The 18,877-nt window shown below is 42.9% G+C and overlaps 1 protein-coding gene across 5 annotated transcripts in view; it reads left to right on the plus strand.

Moving 5' to 3' along the window:
- ARHGAP26 (Rho GTPase activating protein 26) overlaps positions 1 to 18,877 on the plus strand; it is a 421,808-nt gene that overhangs the window by 327,493 nt on the left and 75,438 nt on the right. For all 5 annotated transcript variants that reach the window (XR_008298473.1, XM_015063297.3, XM_027042557.2 and 2 more), the window contains exon 19: positions 7,246 to 7,384. Coding sequence is in view for 4 of the 5 variants with exons in the window: in XM_015063297.3 (XP_014918783.2) it covers positions 7,246 to 7,384 (139 nt within the window). In the remaining variant the exon portion in view is untranslated. The remainder of the gene's footprint in view (positions 1 to 7,245; positions 7,385 to 18,877) is intronic.

The raw sequence follows: 18,877 nt of genomic DNA on the forward strand, positions 1-18,877 counted from the left end.
CATGAAATCTCTGGTTAATAACGTGTGTGTGTGTGTGTGTGTGTGTGTGTGTGTGTGTGTGTGTGTGTTACATCTTCCTATTAAATTCCAACCTATAATAGTAGGATTGGACCCACTCGTTCTGTGATGGTCCACAATATTTCTTATGGCTGTGACACTCAAGAGGGTTTTTGCACATGAAGAAGAATGTGCATGTGCGCATATGTGCCCGTGTACCACATGCTTTTATCAGTATTGCCCCTTTTAATGCCTGTCGATCTTTTATAAAAGAAATCATCATGATTCTTTTCCCCGATTCATCAGTTTGCTTTGGAAGAGGTAGGAGGGTTGATCTTTACATTGTTAATTCTTAGAAATGCCCAAAGATGCCCCCTTTTAAAGTACGTTAACTTTGAATCTTACATGACAAGGAGAAGAGCTGGTAACTATGGATGGCCCCACTAAACACTAGGGTAAACACCATGGCCTAAGCAATCTTGCATTCCCATTGGAATGGTAGTGTCTTTCAACGCATTTGTCTTGATTTGAGTTGATTTGGGCCCACCAAACTACCTTGATCTGCTTTTACCAAAATGTCAGTGGAATTGAAATCCATTGCACTGCTGTTGGGGTTTGCACACAAAATGTACATCAGTTAATAAAATACAATTTGCTTGAGCTGTTTTTGGCAACTGACAAGCATTTGGTAGTTTCATTTCATTTTCTTGATATTTCAAGCTGTTGTTGATATGCAACATTAATGATGATGATGGAGACTGGGAATTAGGGGAATTAATGGGAAATTAATCTTGTATCTTATGATCGTGGCTTTTTTTATGTGTTCATCAGGAATTTTTGTGACCTTTCCTTCCATTCATTCCTGAATATACTTTTTTTGGTCCTATCCATGTTAGGTTTAAAAGTAAGCTAGATTTACTTGTATGCTGGGCTGGAATGCTTCCTTCACGGGCCTTTTTACTTTTCTTGAGTGTCAAGTGTGTGCACGTTAATCTTTAATCATGTGATGAGGTTGTGGATCTAAGCATGTATATTCTCTCCCAATAAGCCCCAGATAAACCAATCATTGTGTGAATGTGTAGCTCCTTTAATGTTGCTCAGATAAGGGTAGAGTTTTGTTATGTTTTTGTCTCTTTCTCTCTGTTGACAAAAAGAACAAGAAATAGAATCTTTTTTGAGATAGTGAAAACCCTAACATCCCGTGGATTACCCATGCCATCTACATATGCCCTCCGTTACTAAATGGAATTGGTTTCTTCTTGAAGGACTGTTAATAAAACTCCCAAACTACTTTCTAAATTGTTGATCTCTCTGCCAAAATGCTGATAGCGATAGGACATCGGACTTCCAATTGTCCTTAAAAACCCTCTCTGTAGCTGTAGCCTATGAATTTGGTTTCTTAACTGTTACTATAAATGAGCCCTATTACGACTTGCCTGGCTTTCCCATGGAAAGGCGCTGGGTTTATGGCTTCTTGGGCCCTAAGTGGCCTTGCTGCACTGTCTGTCCATGAGAGGGAGTGGGCAGTCTGCGAGCCCTGCTTGGTAGTTCCAGCCTTCCACTCCCAAAGCAGACAGTCCTCATGTTAAACAAGCCCAGATTTGTTGATCCTTTAATACTTGGAACTGATGAATTTGTGTCTCAGGAAAACATTCAGTCTCTTCTGTTTTGCTTTGTAATCCCCAGGCCTCTGTCATTGATTTATTGTCTGAGAGCTACTTTGCAGTTACAGACCAGGAACTCTTCATCATGACCTAATTTTCCTCCCATAAAAATCACAGCACATAATAAAGAGTGTACCCCACACATTTTAGGGAAGCTCCTAATCCTTGTAAATTGCAGGAGCATGTATGAACGGGACTGGAAGAGGTGTAAAAATGTGTATGTGCCATGGCTAAAAACAAATTTAGCAAGTGTCAGTGGTCTACAGTGTCAAGATGGGCCTCTGGCAGGCAGGGGGGGCAGGCAGTGAAATTTGAGTTTTGTAGATGATGCAAAGGAAAAGAACAGGAAATTTTAACATTGCTGTAAGCAGTTAAGATCGATGTTTTGCAAAGAGCAGTAATTAAATTTGCACTTATAAATTAAATCCTTGTGTCCTGACTGCAAATAATTCATTGTTGAGTCTCCACTTATTTCCCTTCTTCCACTTTTTTATTGAATGCAGTAATATCTCTTGAACGCTGAGTGTCAAACCGTGTTAGGTGTTTCAGTCTTCGCCACAGTCCCGGGAGTTTTTACAGATGAGGCATCTGAAGGTCAGAGAGTTACACAACTTGTTCAGAGTCCCAGAACTACTAGTAGGCAACTAAAGTCAGATCCATTGAACTGTAAAACTTGTATCCTTTTTGTTTTGTCCTCTGTCTCTCAAATTAATAATAGGTATAAAGACTACAGGTGGTTAAGATCCAGACAATCGTGCTAAGTTTCCAGTCCAGCTACGTGCACATAGGTGACCTTGGACAAATCAGTTTATCTTCACGGAGTCTTAGTTTCCTCGCATTCACTATGCCAAGAATAATAGTACCTTTCTTACAGAGTTATTCTGAGTAAAAATAATGAGATAATTTATGCAAATAACTGAGCATGATGGCCACTCAATACCTATTGGTTATTTTATTGTTATTTATACCACTACCATCTCTAGCCCATTCTTTGCTAGGTTCCGTGTGCTCAGTGCTTCATGTGCCTTAGCTTTTTAATAGCTCTGTGAGGCAGGCATAGGATCCTCCTTGTTTACACAAGAGAAACAGGCTCAGAGGGGTTGAGGCTCTTGCCTGAGTTGAACCCAAGTCTGTCTAGCTCCCAAGCCTCTTTGCTTTCCACCCATATGACAAGTGTACATTCCTTTCCTGTGCTTTTTGTGGCCTTGTGACAGTGATGCTGATTATCAGTGTTGGTGAGGTCAGTGCAGCTGTAGGTGTTGCCCACTGAGTAAGCAGCAGAACCTGGACTCCATCCGGTTCTGTGTGACTGCAGAGCCCAAAGTGCCCTGACCACTCTCCTGACCACAGCTTAAGGAGAAACAGGAGCTTGGTATTTATGGGACTGCTAATTCCACTTATAGGAAGCTTGAAATTGAGAATACTTGGAAGAGTATCCAGAGTTGTATTTTTATTTTACAGTTTTATTCCTCAGTAGCTTCCAGAAGGCTTATAGCCTTCCCAATAAGTTTTTTTTTTTTAATGATTATTTATTTTTGAGAGAGAAAGTGCAAGAATGGGGGAGGGGCAGAGGGCAAGGGGCACAGAGGATCGGAGCGGGCTCTGCACTGACAGCAGGGAGCCCAGTGCAGGGCTTGAACTGACAAACCCTGAGATCATGATCTCAGCCCAAGTCAGACACTCAACCAACAGAGCCACCCAAGCACCCCAGCTTTCTGAAAAACTTTTATTTCTAAGGCGTTCCTAACTAAGTCAGAATTAGTTTGTAAGTTTGGATAGAATTAACAGGCCACTTGGGGCACAAAATAAATCCCCGCCCCCCTTGTGTATTCATTTGGAAAGTCTCTGTGACATGAGTAGATTGTTCCGGCCACATGGTAGAGTTCCATAAATCCATTGTTCATAGGTGATGGGAACTCACCCTTCCATCATTCAGCAGTCATTTGTACACTGATTGTTCTGAACAGAACAAAGGAAACCTCGTTGGATTTTCTTGAAATTATCTCTTCCAAGCAAAATAGGATCGGAATAACCAAAAAAACTGTGAAAAATTCAGATTCGCATCAGAATTCCAAATTGAGCTTTTGGCACAGAGACAAACTCTTGGCCTGGCTAGAAGGTGGCCAGACCATAGGCAGGCTTGAAACAGCTCGCATTTGTTCAAGTTTCAGAGTTAAATGAACAACAGTATTTTGGGGAATGATTTCCCAGTCTCCTTAATGTAAGTTGGTATCCTCTGCACTGGTGGTCATGAGGTCTCATTTACAGAGGTGCCCTTGCACTTCAGAAACACATGTAATCACAGTGGCGATAGTCTTGTGTCCGGCACTTTGCATTTTGGTGCATGAGAACAGCCCCATCAGAGCTCTTCAGCGGCCTGGGCCTGGCTCACATCGAGGCCCAGAGAGCTGGCCTTGGGGACTGTAGTTCTCACCCGAAATGGTGCTGGTTTCCCAAACAACTTTTCTTTGAAAGAAAGCTACCCGTGTGCAAGAATCAAATACTCTCCTATGTTCCCACATCTCTTCCTGCTTGGTGTGTATCAGCATTGCTTTGGAAGCAATTTTTCACGCATCTGCCGAAATCCACGGCCTTTCCTCACAACTCAAGTCGTCTTTGTTTCCCCAGCGTTTCCTACAGTTTTTAGGCAGGAGTACAACCACCACATTTTTGGTGACAGTTGAAATTAATATGCGTATACATTATCTCTGTGCCCATTATAGTTGCGCGAAGCGCTCCAAAGCTTGGAGGCCAGACGTAAGGGGGCGGAGGCCTCTCACTAAGTCTGAATTCATTTTCAGATGTTTTCAGCTATCGGGATGGCCGAGAGGGCTGTACTTGAGGCCAGAGGCAGAGGGGTGCTAAGAGGCACCATTACCTGTTGAAATCCGTGCTTGTGGGTCTGGGGCATGGCTTCTATAGTGAAGATTGGCTGGAAAAGCTGAGCTGAAAGAATGAGACGGCTGAAGACGTGGAGAGTGCAGATGGGAGAAGCCACAGCCGTAGATTCCGGTTCCCACCCCTCTCCTGCTTTGCTGTGCAGCAGGTCAGGAAGTCTCTCCCGTGGCACGCTCACCCTACTTTACATGCTGAATTGACCTGCGGCTTAGAGAGAGCTCACGTGAGTACCTAGCACAGCACCTGGCGTGCAGGCACGGATGATCACATACAGGAGCAAGGTTTACATGTCAGTGATATTCGTGTGCCATGAGGTGCTTACCCGGGAGTAGGCTCATGGCTCAGTGTTGTTTCGGGAACACAGTAAAGGGGAGAAAGCCTCTTAGAGGCTGTGGTCCTTGAGCTCATTAAGAACTATGGTTTCTTTTTGCTTCCCTCGCAGATACTCAGGAGACTTGTACATATATATGTATAGCGCTGGTACTTATTTTTAGGGGTGCCAATTCCTCTGGAAGCCAGGACGTTTCAGTTGTTTTTGCTTTAAGTCCCCTTCTCTTCTTACCCCCTCGCCCCACTTGAACTCAGCTATGTTGTGATTCAGTTTATTTTGTTGAAAATTCAGTCCCCTAGGGAAAATATGATAATGCTGTTTTCAGACAGCTGTGTTTGGGAGCGAGACTGACTTAACCAGCTGGCTGGCATCATTGGAGCCCAAGGACTTGCCAGCCCATGGAGCGCAGCTGTCTTGGCTAAAATTCTCATCATTCTTATGACTTTGCTTTCTATATATCTGCTTCAGAGTTCTACTTTAAAATGTATGCACAAAGAAGAGAGGGCCATTAGTCTGTGGTGTGTCTAATGCCATCCATAGTTGAAGGAAGTGGGGTACCCCTACCTTTCTCTTGTTACTCATGATTGTTGAGAAAGAAGAAATCCAGAAGGAGGCTAGCTCCAGAGTGACAGATGATAATGAGTGGATCAATAAATATTGATATCTTAATACAGTGGGGTTGTCATATAACCATTAAGAATCACGTTTACCATTTTTTTAAATGTTTATTTATTTTTGAGAGGCAGAGATAGCACAAGCAGGGGAGGGGCAGAGAGAGGCGGGGAGACACAGAATCCAAAGCAGGCTCCAGGCTCCGAGCTGTCAGCACAGAGCCCGACCTGGGGCTCGAACCCACGAACCATGAAATCATGACCTGAGCTTAAGTCAGATGCTTAACTGACTAAGGCACACCAACCTATTTTTTAAACAAGGGAGAAACGTTGAAATATACTGTTAGATGTATGGGATACTAATGTATGTAGATTATATAATCCCATTTAGGGAAGATGTTCTTTTGACATTAAGTGAGATAACTCACACAAAGCACTTAACCTGGCACCTGGCATATGGCAGATGCCCAGTAAATCACAGCTACCGGATACAAACTCTCCAGCCACGGGGAACACATTTACCTCGTGCAGTGCTAGACCCAGAGTCCTCGGTATGAAGTAAATGCTCGAAAGATCTTTCTTGATTGAATGAATTAGTGTGACTATTTTTATGTGTTTGAAAAGAAATCTAGAAAAACCGAGGGAGACAGCTTTCTGTGTTATCTGTGATTGTATCTATAGTTGTGGCAGTTTAACCTCTCTGCCTTGGTTCTTCATTATAAATGGTGAGGACAGTACCTGTTGCTCCAGATTATTGAGAATTGAATGAGCCACATGTAAAACACATGCAGTGACTAATCCCCAGGGAACTGACATTACATGGCGGCTACAGTAATCATGGCAAGCACTGTATAAGTGTAGCTGTTATCATAGTTTTATCAAACTTATATCTGTAAAAAGAGAAAAAATTGTCATGATTTTAGTCTATTGTTTTCTTCTTATTTTCCCTGGGACTTTTTTTTTTTTTTTTTTTTTTTTAGTGAAAGCTTAAAAGAAAAAAGTTCATAAGAAAACTCACATGTTTGTAGTAGTTACCTTTAAGTAGTGGAATTGGAAAAGTTGTTCTCTTTTTTTTCTTGATGCTTTTCTACATTTTCCAAATGTTAGTACTGGTTACATTTGTCATCAACCCTCCCCCCCGCCCCCGCCTTTTAAATAAGAAAACACTCAGCATCAAAGATGATGCACAGCTCCTGAACTAGAAAGCAGGCTCCATCTAAGGATGACAGAGGACCCAGAACTGGTGCCCTGCTCTGGACTTCTTCTTGGAATGTTATTTAAATGCGTGTTTCACATTCTAAGAAAGTTGTGAAGCAGTCGTTAAGAACTGGTCAATAGAACCAGTGAGGAAAAGTAAAGGGGTTTTGATTAATTGGTTCTGGACAAAAGGTAGTCAGAAAGCTCAAAGCCTTGGTAATAGACCATGGCTTGTATTTAGCACAATACATTCCCAATTCTCCTGGAAAGAACAACCGACAGAACATCAGGGGAAGTGACAGCAGAAGGGGCTAGAAATGGAAGGAAATAGTCCCCAATATCCAGGATATGCTTCTGAAAGAAAACGTTTAATATCATTTCTGAGAGACGTTTCAAGTGAAATCCTGAGCAAATGCTGGTGGTCTTTTCGGGTCTTTTTCTTGCTGATTCTTTCATACCACCAAGCTTTCGGTTGTGCTGGTCGGGGCCTGTGCTTGCTCCCCCACTCACAGCAGCGTGTGACCCTTTTGTGAAACTTTACTTGCAGATATTCAACACCGTGCCTGATATGCCTCTCACCAATGCCCAGCTGCACCTGTCCCGGAAGAAGAGCAGTGACTCCAAGCCCCCTTCCTGCAGTGAAAGGCCCCTGACGCTCTTCCACACCATGCAGTCAGCAGAGAAACGTGAGTCTCCTGCTCAGGGCCAGCAAGGTGCTCACGAGACGGCCCGTGCCACCTTCCACCTGCTCAGGGTGCACACCTCCCGCCTCTCTCTATGGGTGCCTGCCCTGCGTGTCCTTGAGGATGGTGTATGGCGGTGCCCTCGCAAGTTTCATTGCTGAGTAAGCCTGGTAGGACCGGAAGTAGTGTTAGGAGAATGAAAGACAAGGGCCACTTGCTGTTCAGGATTCTCTTTCCAGATCTCCTTTGGGCGAACAGCTGAGCATTGTTTCTTCCTGCTACACAGTAAGAGCTCAGCTCCGGCGTTACTGCCTTGGCCCCTTTTTTGTTAGCGGCTTCCACAGAACCAGTTTCCTTTTCTCAGTTTGTAATTAAATGCTTATTAGTGCAAGTCACATGCCCTAGTGGACTGTGACTCTGAGGGCTGGCCCTTGCTTGGCTCATCCTTCTGCTCCACCTCACAGGGCCTGGCATGGAGCAGACACTTAATATATGTGTGAACTTAATTAATGAATTAATTAGAGAATAATGCCCTCTTTGTTCCAAGCAGTAGAGTGTTATCACCTCGATTTGACTGAATCCTCTTTTCATGTCAGAACTGAGTTCTTTGCAGTTATCAGGCCACTGGGCCCTAAAATATCCAGGCTTATTTGAGCTTCTGTAATAAGAGAGCTGGGTGGTGGTGAGGGCTCCAGCTCTGCCTGGAGTCCCATCAGACCTGGGTTTTTGTGCCAGCAGCAGTGCACGGGCAAGCCTTTTACCTTCTTGCAGCCTCCGTTTGCTCATCTGTGTAGTAGGAATAACAGTGCCTATCTTAAAGGGATTTGTTAAGGATTAAATGCAATTTTGCATTTAAGCATCTGGCACAAGTCCTAGACTTGGCAAGGGCTGAGAGCTGCCACTATTATTACTAGTTATTGTTTAATCACGTGCAAATACCAAGGCTAATTCTTTCATGCAACCGACGCTTAGACGAGGCCTGCAAGGGACTGGGAGTATACAAATAGGACCTTGTTTTTAAAGTGCTCACAGTTGAGTGAGGAGAATAGACAAGTGAATGGATCATGTAGGTCACCGCAGTAAGCACCTTCAGAGGGAGATACCCATTCACAGAGGCTGTGGAACATGTGACAGTTGAGAGCATGCACTGGCACCGGACTGCTTGGCTGCTAGCTCTGAGTCTGCCGCTCTCTGGCTGTGCACGATGTGGGCAAGTTAACTTGCATCTCGGGGCCTTGGGCTTCTCTTTTGGAAGACAGGGATACTAGTTTCTCCCTCACAGAGTTGTTGTGCAGATTAAAGCACTTCACACGGCACCTGGTGCACAATAAGCGCATTTACTAGGGGGGGGGGGGGGGCTGGAGGGGCGGAGGTGATGTTGTTATTGTTGCTGTTGTTGCCTTTATGAAGTACAGTAAAGGCACAGATCAGAAGAATCAGCCACTTGGCTTCGAAAAGGAGAGAAAATCCATATCTGGATTGGCATCTTCTTCTTCCTTATGAAAAAGCATTTCTTATCCCCTGTATTTCAGAAGTTATCATTCTGAAAACAAATCTTCGCTGCCCCCAGAGCATCACTGCATTTAAAGATGTCATACTATCCCATAAAATGGCTGGACCTTGGTGAATTTAGCACCCTTTGTGTTGTTTCAGATGTTTAGCTTTCATTAGTAAAGCCCCTGTTAATCTTTGTAGCTAAATCTGTTCATATACATGATCATTTCGTTAAGATAAATCCTGGAAGAATTTCTAGGTGAGAGGATTTGTATACTTTTGGGGTTTTGACCCCAATGGGGTTGAGTTCTCTTCAAACAATAGCCCGTGTTGCTCTTAAATACCTGGCTTGGGTCCTTCTCACTTCGGTCTGCACATGGCCTGGGCCCCTCTGAGTGTAGTAGGGAACACTTGGAACAGGACTGGTCTCACCCATATCTGCCATGAACAGGGCATTAGGCTGTGGAGGGATGTGTTCCTCAGGTGTCCAGGAGAGTGACAGTCACCTCGTTTTGTACTAAGCAACGAGCAGTGTAGGTTAGGATGGAAGCAGAAGCAGCTTGGAAGCAGGTCTACAAGCATACTCTGGGAGCATGTAAGGAAGAAGATGGAGATGAGGAGAAAATCAATTAGATCCTGACTCAAGATTAATTTTTATCACACGAGCCAGAGGATGAAAGTTAAGGATGTGTGAAAACAGGTGCATCTAAGCCGCAGACCGAGCTGTCATGTCCCTGTCTGCACCGTGGATGGAAGCATGGAAGACGGGAAGACAGTGAAGCAGCTTATCTTTTCTCCAAATGTTAGGAAATGCGCCCTGGAAACAGGACTGGAACTTCCATACACTCAAATATTTCAGGGGCACTTAGCTTTCTTCCCTGTCTTGGAGAAGAAACATTTCCATTGAAAAGAATGCGGGTGTGCGTATATTCATAGACTTCTTATGGTTTGTTTTGGAAATCGCTTTTTTCTTGAGAAACTAGAAATGACATCCATGCTGGCTTGGAAAGTGCCATAGGAGGGGTTGAGTGAGTTGATGCTGGAAGGGAAGACTGGCCAGGAGCTGGAAGGTTTTGTGAGCACCCCTCACTGTTAGATGAGCAGGTGACAGGGCACTGTCTTGCTTGCACACAACTTACCCTTCCCTTTGTCTATCTGTGGATAAAGATAGAAGGCTACTTTATCAAAGCACTTTGCTGAATTTACTCTGTAGAATTAAAGTACAAATAAATACTGCAGGTAATTGGTGAGGGAAAAATTTGTGTATTTCCATATGGTGATGTTTTTCAGTTTAAGGAACTTTGGCTACTTAGTCACTTCCCAAACTCGAGTCATTTGCATAGACCTTCATTTACTCTTTGGCCCTCAACCACATAATTCATATGCTTTTGTTTGAATACATTTCTTTAAATTGATCTTAAAGCCTCTGCCTTCTTTACATGGCTTCATCCTACTTAGTAAAATCTCTAAAAATGTGAATTTGATGGTCTCACTGTTTTACTTTCTAATATACATTAAACATGTAACCATTAAAATAAAGATAAAGACTTCTTACTTCTCACCTGTGAGATTTGTACTACAGTTTGGAGTCCACAGATAGTACTTTGAATTTTTGAGTGACTCCTTTCCTTTCTCTTAATGTAAATATGTGAACTCAAGTTTGTTTGGACTAGAATTGGGTTCTGATACTGTCATTTGGCTGTTCTGTCACTGGGGGTGTGCACTCTTCACCTGTTACTTCCATGCTGTGCACTTTCAGTTCCTGTGACACCTGTCCAGCTTTGGTGTGACCTTACCTTTCTTCAGGTTCTGGCCACAGAGCAAAACTTGTTACAGGCATTGCTCTTGTGTGGACACAGAAGCACATCTTCACATAACTCTTCTGTACCTTGATTTTTGGCAGATGATGTTTTTCAGAACCCCATTTCCTCTTCCTCCTGAGTTCAGTTACACTTTTCTCCTCACTGATGTACTTGCACTTGAGAATTTTCTCTGTATTCCATTGGTTAGCCCTCTCTTCAGTCCCTGTTGAGATGCTTACTGGGCCTAAAACTCCTAGCATAGCTCACTTGGCTGCTTCCTTTGAGAGGTTCCAGTTGTTGATTGTCAGTGCACATTTTTCTCTCCCCTCTCTGCATTGCCCCCACTCTGTGCAGAAGACGTCTGTCTTAGACGCAAATTTCTGCCAATGCTCTTGGCCTCAGGTTGCAGGTTGTCTCCCTTTTCCTGGAGAGGAAGGTCCTAAGAGTCATCTTGGGAGTTCATAGGCTCAATCCTCTCTCTTTGTACTTCAGGCTCCTGGAAGCATGTGGCATATTAGCTGATGCTCCTGGATATGGGTCTTGTTTTCCAGAAGGAGTTTCTTCTTCTGTGGAAATAGACCAGTTGTGTCCCACGCATCTCCATAAGATTCTTCAGCTTTAATCTTATGGGTATTAGTGGAATCTTCTCCCAACAGCATTTCCTCATTCCCTAAAGGTAGAGATCTCTTTACGGTAACCGTGTTCTCTTTCCCAGAATGAGGAGTTGGGTGCTTTCTCCTACTCTCTTTTGGGTAGCGACTTTGGTCAGTTCCAAGGCAGCACATGACTCCTCGTAGACAATCAATGTGTGGTGGAAGTGGGACTAGGAATGAAATGGGAACAGTCTCTGAGACTAAAACTTTGTGGAAGGGCACCTGGGTGGTCAGTAAGTTGAGCATCCGACTTCAGCTCAGGTCATGATCTCAGGGTTCATGGGTTCAATCCCCTCATCGGGCTCTGCACTGACAGTGCCGAGCCTGCTTCAAATTCCCTGCCTCTCTCTCTCTCTCTCTCTCTCTCCCTGCCCCTTCCCCATTTTCTCTCCCTCTCCCAAAAAATAAACAAAAATTAAAAAAAAAAACTTTGCAGAAAAGAAGAAAAGGAATTGATGGGGAAAAACAGGATTTAGAAACATAGCAACAAATACAAGCCACTGAATATTGTTAGTGAAGAGGGACCAGAAATCCAAGTTGTATATAGGTGGTCAAGGAATGCTTCCTGAAAGGTAGAATTCCGAGTAAGATGCTAAAGGAAATGAGTCATAGTCTCGCACAAAGGACAGAAGGGTGGCTGTGATGCTCTGCACAGGGAACAGGGAATGGTCTTTCTATAAGTAGCAGAGGGTAGCTCTTGTCTCTCGGACTGAGGATTGTGGAAAGATATGTTCCCAAATTGAACTTAAAAACATTCTCCCACAGAAATCAGATTTTTGTTAATGTATGTTAAATATATATATATATACATACATATATGGCACTTTAATTTATCAAGTGGTTTCTCATGCGAAGCACTGTGCATAGCAACACCTCACTTAATCTCCAACATTACACAGGTACTGTCCGCGTTTGCGACAATGGAGGAAGATAAAACTTATATTAAATAACGTACTCAGGATCACACAGCAACAAAATAGGTTTGAATCCAGTTGTTGAGACCTCAGAGCCTCACTATTAGCCAGTGATGATTCTGCCTTCTGGTTTCAACTTGGGGGGTTGTTCTTAAAGAGATGTGGTTCTGTGTGCTTTTGTGACCTAGCCTGCAAACCCCTTAATTCTAAGGGGAAGTATTTCCAGTTCTGCTTATGAACCTGGAGTCTACATTTCCCTTAAGGGAGAGATCTGCCTGTACAGAGCTGGGGGTGGGATGGGAGTGGAAGGCTGATGTGGAAGGATAAACAATGCATTTGATGAAGAACCTTGAGACCAAGTTGGATCTGAACCTCATTCAGTAACAACAACAATCCAAGTTAAAATTATTATGCCTCACCCAACATGCCAGACAGCCTGCTAAGTGCATCAGAATCTTACTTCCTTCTCACAACTGACCGTCACCCAGTGAGGCAGGTCCCCCCTATCCACACTTCACAGACAAGTAAACTGACGCTCCAGAGGTTAAGTAGTCACACAGTTGGTAAAGCACTGAGGAGGAATTTGTACCCAGGTGATGTCCCTTCCCCATGCCAGGTTGTCTCCAAAAGGGTGCCTCTGTCAGTTCTTCAGCCACGGAAGTGAAAGTCTTTCTAGACTGAATTACAGAAGCAGTAAAAGCCATCTGTCCTAGCATCTAGCGGTGCCATGGGGGCACTTGGACCATCTTAAATGGATTCCTCAATATGCATACCAGCAGGCAGCAGCCCCTCTAGATCTCATACCAACTATGCAGAGAGCAGGATGTGTTCAGCAGGACCTTTCATTTGCTGGGCCAAGGTAGTCACTATGATTTGCGATCACAGAACACATGCATCAAGGTTTTCACAACTGTGCTGGCAAATGAATGGTATCAAAGGAGATGACTGTTTAATCTGTAAGGTGCCCCACGGATAACATCCTGCAACAGAAATCAGAGCGCTATCTCCAGGTGAAAGGTACTGACAAAGAAGCTGTACTTTTGCTGGACAAGTGTAGAAGGTGGAGCCAGAACGATTAGAGGGAACCAGCAACCAGATCTAGTGCCTTTTAAAGTTCTTCCAAGAGATTACGAGGTGACATTTATCACTGATTTTTGTCTCAGATTTTTAGTGCTTACACCAAGGTGTTGAAACCTGTTTCTTGGAACAGTGGTTCTTAGACTTGGTGTACATTGGACTTGTGTAAGGAGCTTGTTAAAAATACGGATGCCTGGTCTCCTCCCAGGTACGTTCTGAATCAGGAGATCGTGACTAGAGCCCAGGCATTGGTATTTTTTAAAGCACTCTGGTGATGCTGATGCCAGCTGAAGTGAGAGAGGCACACACCTGGGGAAAGGAGGGACAGTCAAGGCTGCTCATTTCTGTCCCTCCCAGCACATGTCTTTGACTCTCTGTTGAGATTTGTGACAGCCTGGTGTGGTGGTTGAAAGCAGGGGTTCTCCAGTCACACTGCATTGTTTCAGGCCATCCCTGTGACCTAGCAGCTCTGAGACCTAGAGTGCATTAGTTTCCCTTTCTGAACCTCCATTTGCTCATCTGCAAAATCGATCACTAATAACAGCTTCCTTGGAGGGCAGTTACCATGATTAAGTGAACCAGTGCAGGTGCATGTAAAGTACTTGACACTGGGCCTAGAACGTAGTAAGCACCTAATAAATGTTAGTTACAATTGTGATGATTATCATCAGACTATAGTTTTACGTTACATTTGACTGAGGAAATACTCCCTCTGTGGATCTTGCAGATTCCAAAGGAGAAGCCCATATGTGAGAGTAATGCAGAGTCACCCTGGCCCCAGAGAGAGCTATTCTGGTGCTTGAATTCACATATATCCGCAGCTAGGATGAGTTGTGTAGCATTGGTGGGTCTGGGGAGTGGGAATAGATTCTTGGGCTTTGTTTTACACGGGTCACCCTAACATGCTGCTGGAATTATAGCTCTCATTAATTCTCTTAGCTAATATAATTCATTTCGGACCCTTTCCCAGACAGACCCAGTGAGAGGTTAAGAATTCAGCTCATATACTTCTCATTTGTGTCTTCCTGGTTGAAAAATAACTGGGAATTCATAGTATTCAAAGGCTTATCGCATAATGTCTTTCTGCCAGCACTCCAAGCTGCGGCTTGTGCGTTTTCTCAGGTTGCCTCTGCAGATCCTGGGTGCTCTGGCCACATGTGTTTGTATTGGCAGGTGATGTGTTTATCCACATGGATTCCTACTGTCACACAGACTGTAAGGTATAACGTGGCTCTTGGCTTCATTATGCATGATGACCACGTGTGACTGAAAACCACATAGTTGATGTGGCCATTTAAAACAATGATGCCCCGGAAAGCTAATGGCAAGCAAAAAGCTCAAAGTAGATCATTAAATGAAAAACAGCATGTTACAGGCTTCTGTCTCTGGCTTTATCACTAAGTGAACAAAGCAAGTAACTCATCCGTAGTTACGATGCTATACTATTTTGTTAGAAGTATATATGCGTATGTTTCTGTGTATAGAAAATTTGGACATTGACATACCAAAATAAGTATGGAATATTTGCAGGCTTTTCTGTACTTTAGAAGTTGGAGAGGAATGCACCTTTATTATGTATTGACTAATTTTTACATCATTAAAAACAAACTACCTATTCACACATGTTTTTACTATCCCAAGCCCATTTTTCAATGAGTCATGGTATAAAAATAAATATTATCATTTTCTGTTTGCTAAACATTAATAATATAAGCATTCTGTAGTGGATTCCCTCACTTATCAGGGAACCAGAGATTAAATGAAGAATGTCCCTACTCCAAAGCAAGTGCTCAGCTGGGGGCGGGGGGGGGGGGGGAAGGCTTTGTTGTACATAGTAGATTATCTGTTTAACTCTGATCCTTCAACCCCCGGTTCAGCCGTATGTAGACGTTCGTTCCTACATTGTGGTTTTGGAAATGGTGTTGTTTCGGGGGTGGGCTTCCCCATGTGCCTGCAAGCCTCTTTCCTGTGAATCATTTCAATCCTGGGCCAGCTGCAGTGATTCCCCCATTCTCTCGTGAAATGCAGTTTTACTGGCATTTTTTCCTTTTGCAGAGAAAAGGGTTATTATGAGCGCCATGACTAGGAAATAAGTCAGTCACTCTACATAGGACCAAAATTGGTAGTTTTTGCTGAGGACAACCTGCCAAAAGTTGTAATAGCATGTACTATGTCCTATGGTCAGAACAACAGATCGACCACATTTTGTACTTATCAGTACGCTATTTAGTCCCTCACTGCCCAAACTGCTTTTTAGGGCTATTTTTTGAAACATTGCCCAAAATGTTATGTGCCCAAACACATTGCTCAGACTGCTTTTTCAGATTATTTTTATCATAGGGACTGACACTGGGTCAACATGAAATCATACCACCTCAGATTTTAGTGTGGCTTGGCACGCCACTGTTACCAGGAAGAAAAACTACAAGGGAAAAAATATTGCTTCAGAAAGTCTGATTCTAAGCTTCTCATGTACTTGGGTGTTTCCCAGAGATGAAAAACTCAGAAATTACTGTGCACTCATCATTTTTTATTGCAAAATTCATTAAGCTGCCATACTGTTATCATCCTATCTTGTCAAGATGATACATTGCAGACTTCATTGCAAAACTTTAATAAGCAGGAGAAAGTTCACCTCTCTCCCTGCCACAGCAAGGGAAAGCCTCTGGGTATATTGCTTTTGTCTTAGTATTTTTTGTCTCAAGTCTGTGTCTTTGCAGAACTCCCATCAGTCTGGTAACTCCCTTTCCTCCTTGTTTGATCGTGTACACAGCGTGTTCCCTCCTTTGGGCTCTGGGCATCATGAGATGCTCTTAAAGAACTTTTCTCTCCCCTCTTTTGACATCTAGGTCTCAGACATCACGGAAAGATGATGTTAGCCCATATTCTGACAGACATCCACGCCTGGTGGGAAACCTCCCCCGGAGTGACGTTGCAAGTCTGTGTTTCCTATTTATCCTCCCACTCTGTGTATTCAGTGGGCTGGAGTGTCGACGCTTGCCAAGACATGTGAATTCGGTTTGGTGCTGCGTGTGCATTCCGGGCCTTGTCTCTGGGTTCCGTGATAAACACAGACCCTGCCTTTTGTGTGGGGGGTGGGGATGGGGAGGGAGTGTCATTAGAGTGAGCAGGAGTCACTTGGTAAATATGGAAAGTGAGGTTGCTTAGCTCCCAGATTTCCATGGCAACCCCCAGAACAAGTACAATATCACCAAAATTATTCTGTGGCTTTCTTTTTTTAGTTGCAGTGATTTGGTTGCATAGTCCTATTTTTCCGCTCCTGATTTGTACAAAAAACACAGACTCTGCCCACTATAACCATTACTTTGGTTTCAAGGACATTAGTGGTGCCTGTCTGAAGCACCTGAAAATTCAGTCACACAGAACTGCCTCTTTCTGTGCTAGCAGAATACGCTTTGATGGCTTTTGGTCACCTTACATTTATTATTTGCCCTGTAACCACTCATGGAGCTTTAGCGTACATTATGCATGGGCCAGGTGCCAGGAATGTGTGACTGATGCTCACCTCACAGATCACTGTAACAGACCCTGGAGGGGTTCTTTGTGGGCATGCATGCCCCTGCCCTGAGTGGTTTGGATTTCTAAGCCCCAAGACCACATCTGGTTTATCACCCTCCGTAGAACATATGTTCATAAAAACATCCAGTGCTCACCCACATGTGTTTACAGTTGTTTGGGGATTTATTTTATCATTTCTTTGCTCCAAGCCCTTGTTTTCTGTGACTAAAATGAAGAGAGATTATTGTTGACAAACATGTTTAAAGAAAGCAAGCATCCCCATGGACTTCAAGCAGTTTAGGAATACTCCTGAGTTGTGGGCATTCTTTTTCTTTTGGTCATTTAAGTGGTTCTCTCTGATCCTGTTGATTTGACTCATAACTGTTGTTGTTTTTCTTTTTCAATCCACTAGCCTGTAATTTCCTTTTCTTCAGCAATGTAATTGTCATCAATCCTTCTTAGACCTTCTGATGACGATGCCGGAACTGGCCTGAATCATCAGTGTCTCAGACAGGTCCAACTCTGATATTTGAACAATTTGGTTAATTTCATTTTTAAAAATTGTGTTTTCGGCTGCCTGTTCTCATTATGTTTTTCTATTAGGGCAAGTACTCATTTGCCCACCTGACAAAGATCCCCCTGTTGGGAGTGACATTACTGAACCATGTTCTCTTTATTTTTTAATTCATAGCAAATGTTTTAGAATATGTCTTGGTATAATTTGCCATAACCATTAAAACATTTGATTGGCTGTTGATTTTACTCTCCACCTCTTTGCTGGACTAACTTTGACTGTCCTGCTCACCCTCGGTGAAACACCTGTCAGTGTTTCAGCTCAGAAGTCTGCCTATACCTAGAAGCTCTCATTCTCACTATTTGAGGTCTCGTGTCCAATAAAACGGTAGTGGTCTTGCGGTCAAAGAGTGCCAGGTTTCCAGATTTCCTTACCATGGGCCCCATCGAGGCTTACCAGTAACAAACAGTCCGACTTTTGATATGTATATTTAGCTTTCTTGACTGCAGAACTATGAAGTTTTATGATTAAAATTTTTGTATCTTCTTGTTGGACAAAGGACTCATTTCCTTGATCTTTTGCCTTTGTTGTCATTTTGATATAGGTTATGCCATATTTGTAAGGTTCGAGATACCTAATGTAAGTTGAAATAGAATCTCCAAAAGGGTTTATTTTCTAAAAAAGAATTCTAATGACCTCCACTGAATGAAATACTGGAAATCCTCAATTTCAATTTGGGGGTAGCCACTCATTTAATTCTCTTGGCTTTCAAGTCCAGGCAGGGTCAGGCTCTCACTGTCCATCCCTGTCCTCATTCCCATGTGGGTTCATTTCAGACACATGTCAGTTTCCATATGTAGCAGTCTTCTTGCTTCACTCGTTGAAAAAGCCAAAAATTTTACCTAAGTCCCATTTGTAGAATGAGATTCTTAAATGAGTGTTAGGATTCTGATAAAATGTTTGATAAAGCAAAGCATCTTTTTTTTTTTTAAATATAACTTTTTGTCAAGTTGGCTAACATACAGTGTATACAGTGTGCTCTTGGTTTTGGGGGTAGTTTCCCGTGATTCATCGCGTGTATCCTGGGTGTTGCAAAGATCTTTATCTAATTTTTTTTTCAGTTGTGATTTCAGAGTTTTATCTGTCCAATGTTTGTTTAATCTTAAGGTGCTTACAGTCTATCAAGTAAGGTAGACATACAAACACATGAATAAGTGCAAGTTAATAAATACTCTAATATGCACCTGACTTAAATACCTGGCAGTTAGTGTAGGGGTTCACTGTCAATGCCAGTCATTGCCAATACTCAGTAAGTACTTAATAAACATTCATTGAATAGATGAAAATTGAAGAAGATTCTATCTCAGATACTTTCTTTTCCTAATGGATAGTAAGCAGGAGAAAAAAAGTCCCAAAAATATTTTAGAAAAACAAATGTATTTTTATAAAGGCATTCTTTTTAATTTATAGAATCATAGCCCTCTTATGGGCAACTAAATATAATCACAGGAGAGAGATCAACT

This window comes from Acinonyx jubatus, chromosome A1 (assembly GCF_027475565.1).
Source record: "Acinonyx jubatus isolate Ajub_Pintada_27869175 chromosome A1, VMU_Ajub_asm_v1.0, whole genome shotgun sequence".
Taxonomy (NCBI): domain Eukaryota; kingdom Metazoa; phylum Chordata; class Mammalia; order Carnivora; family Felidae; genus Acinonyx; species Acinonyx jubatus.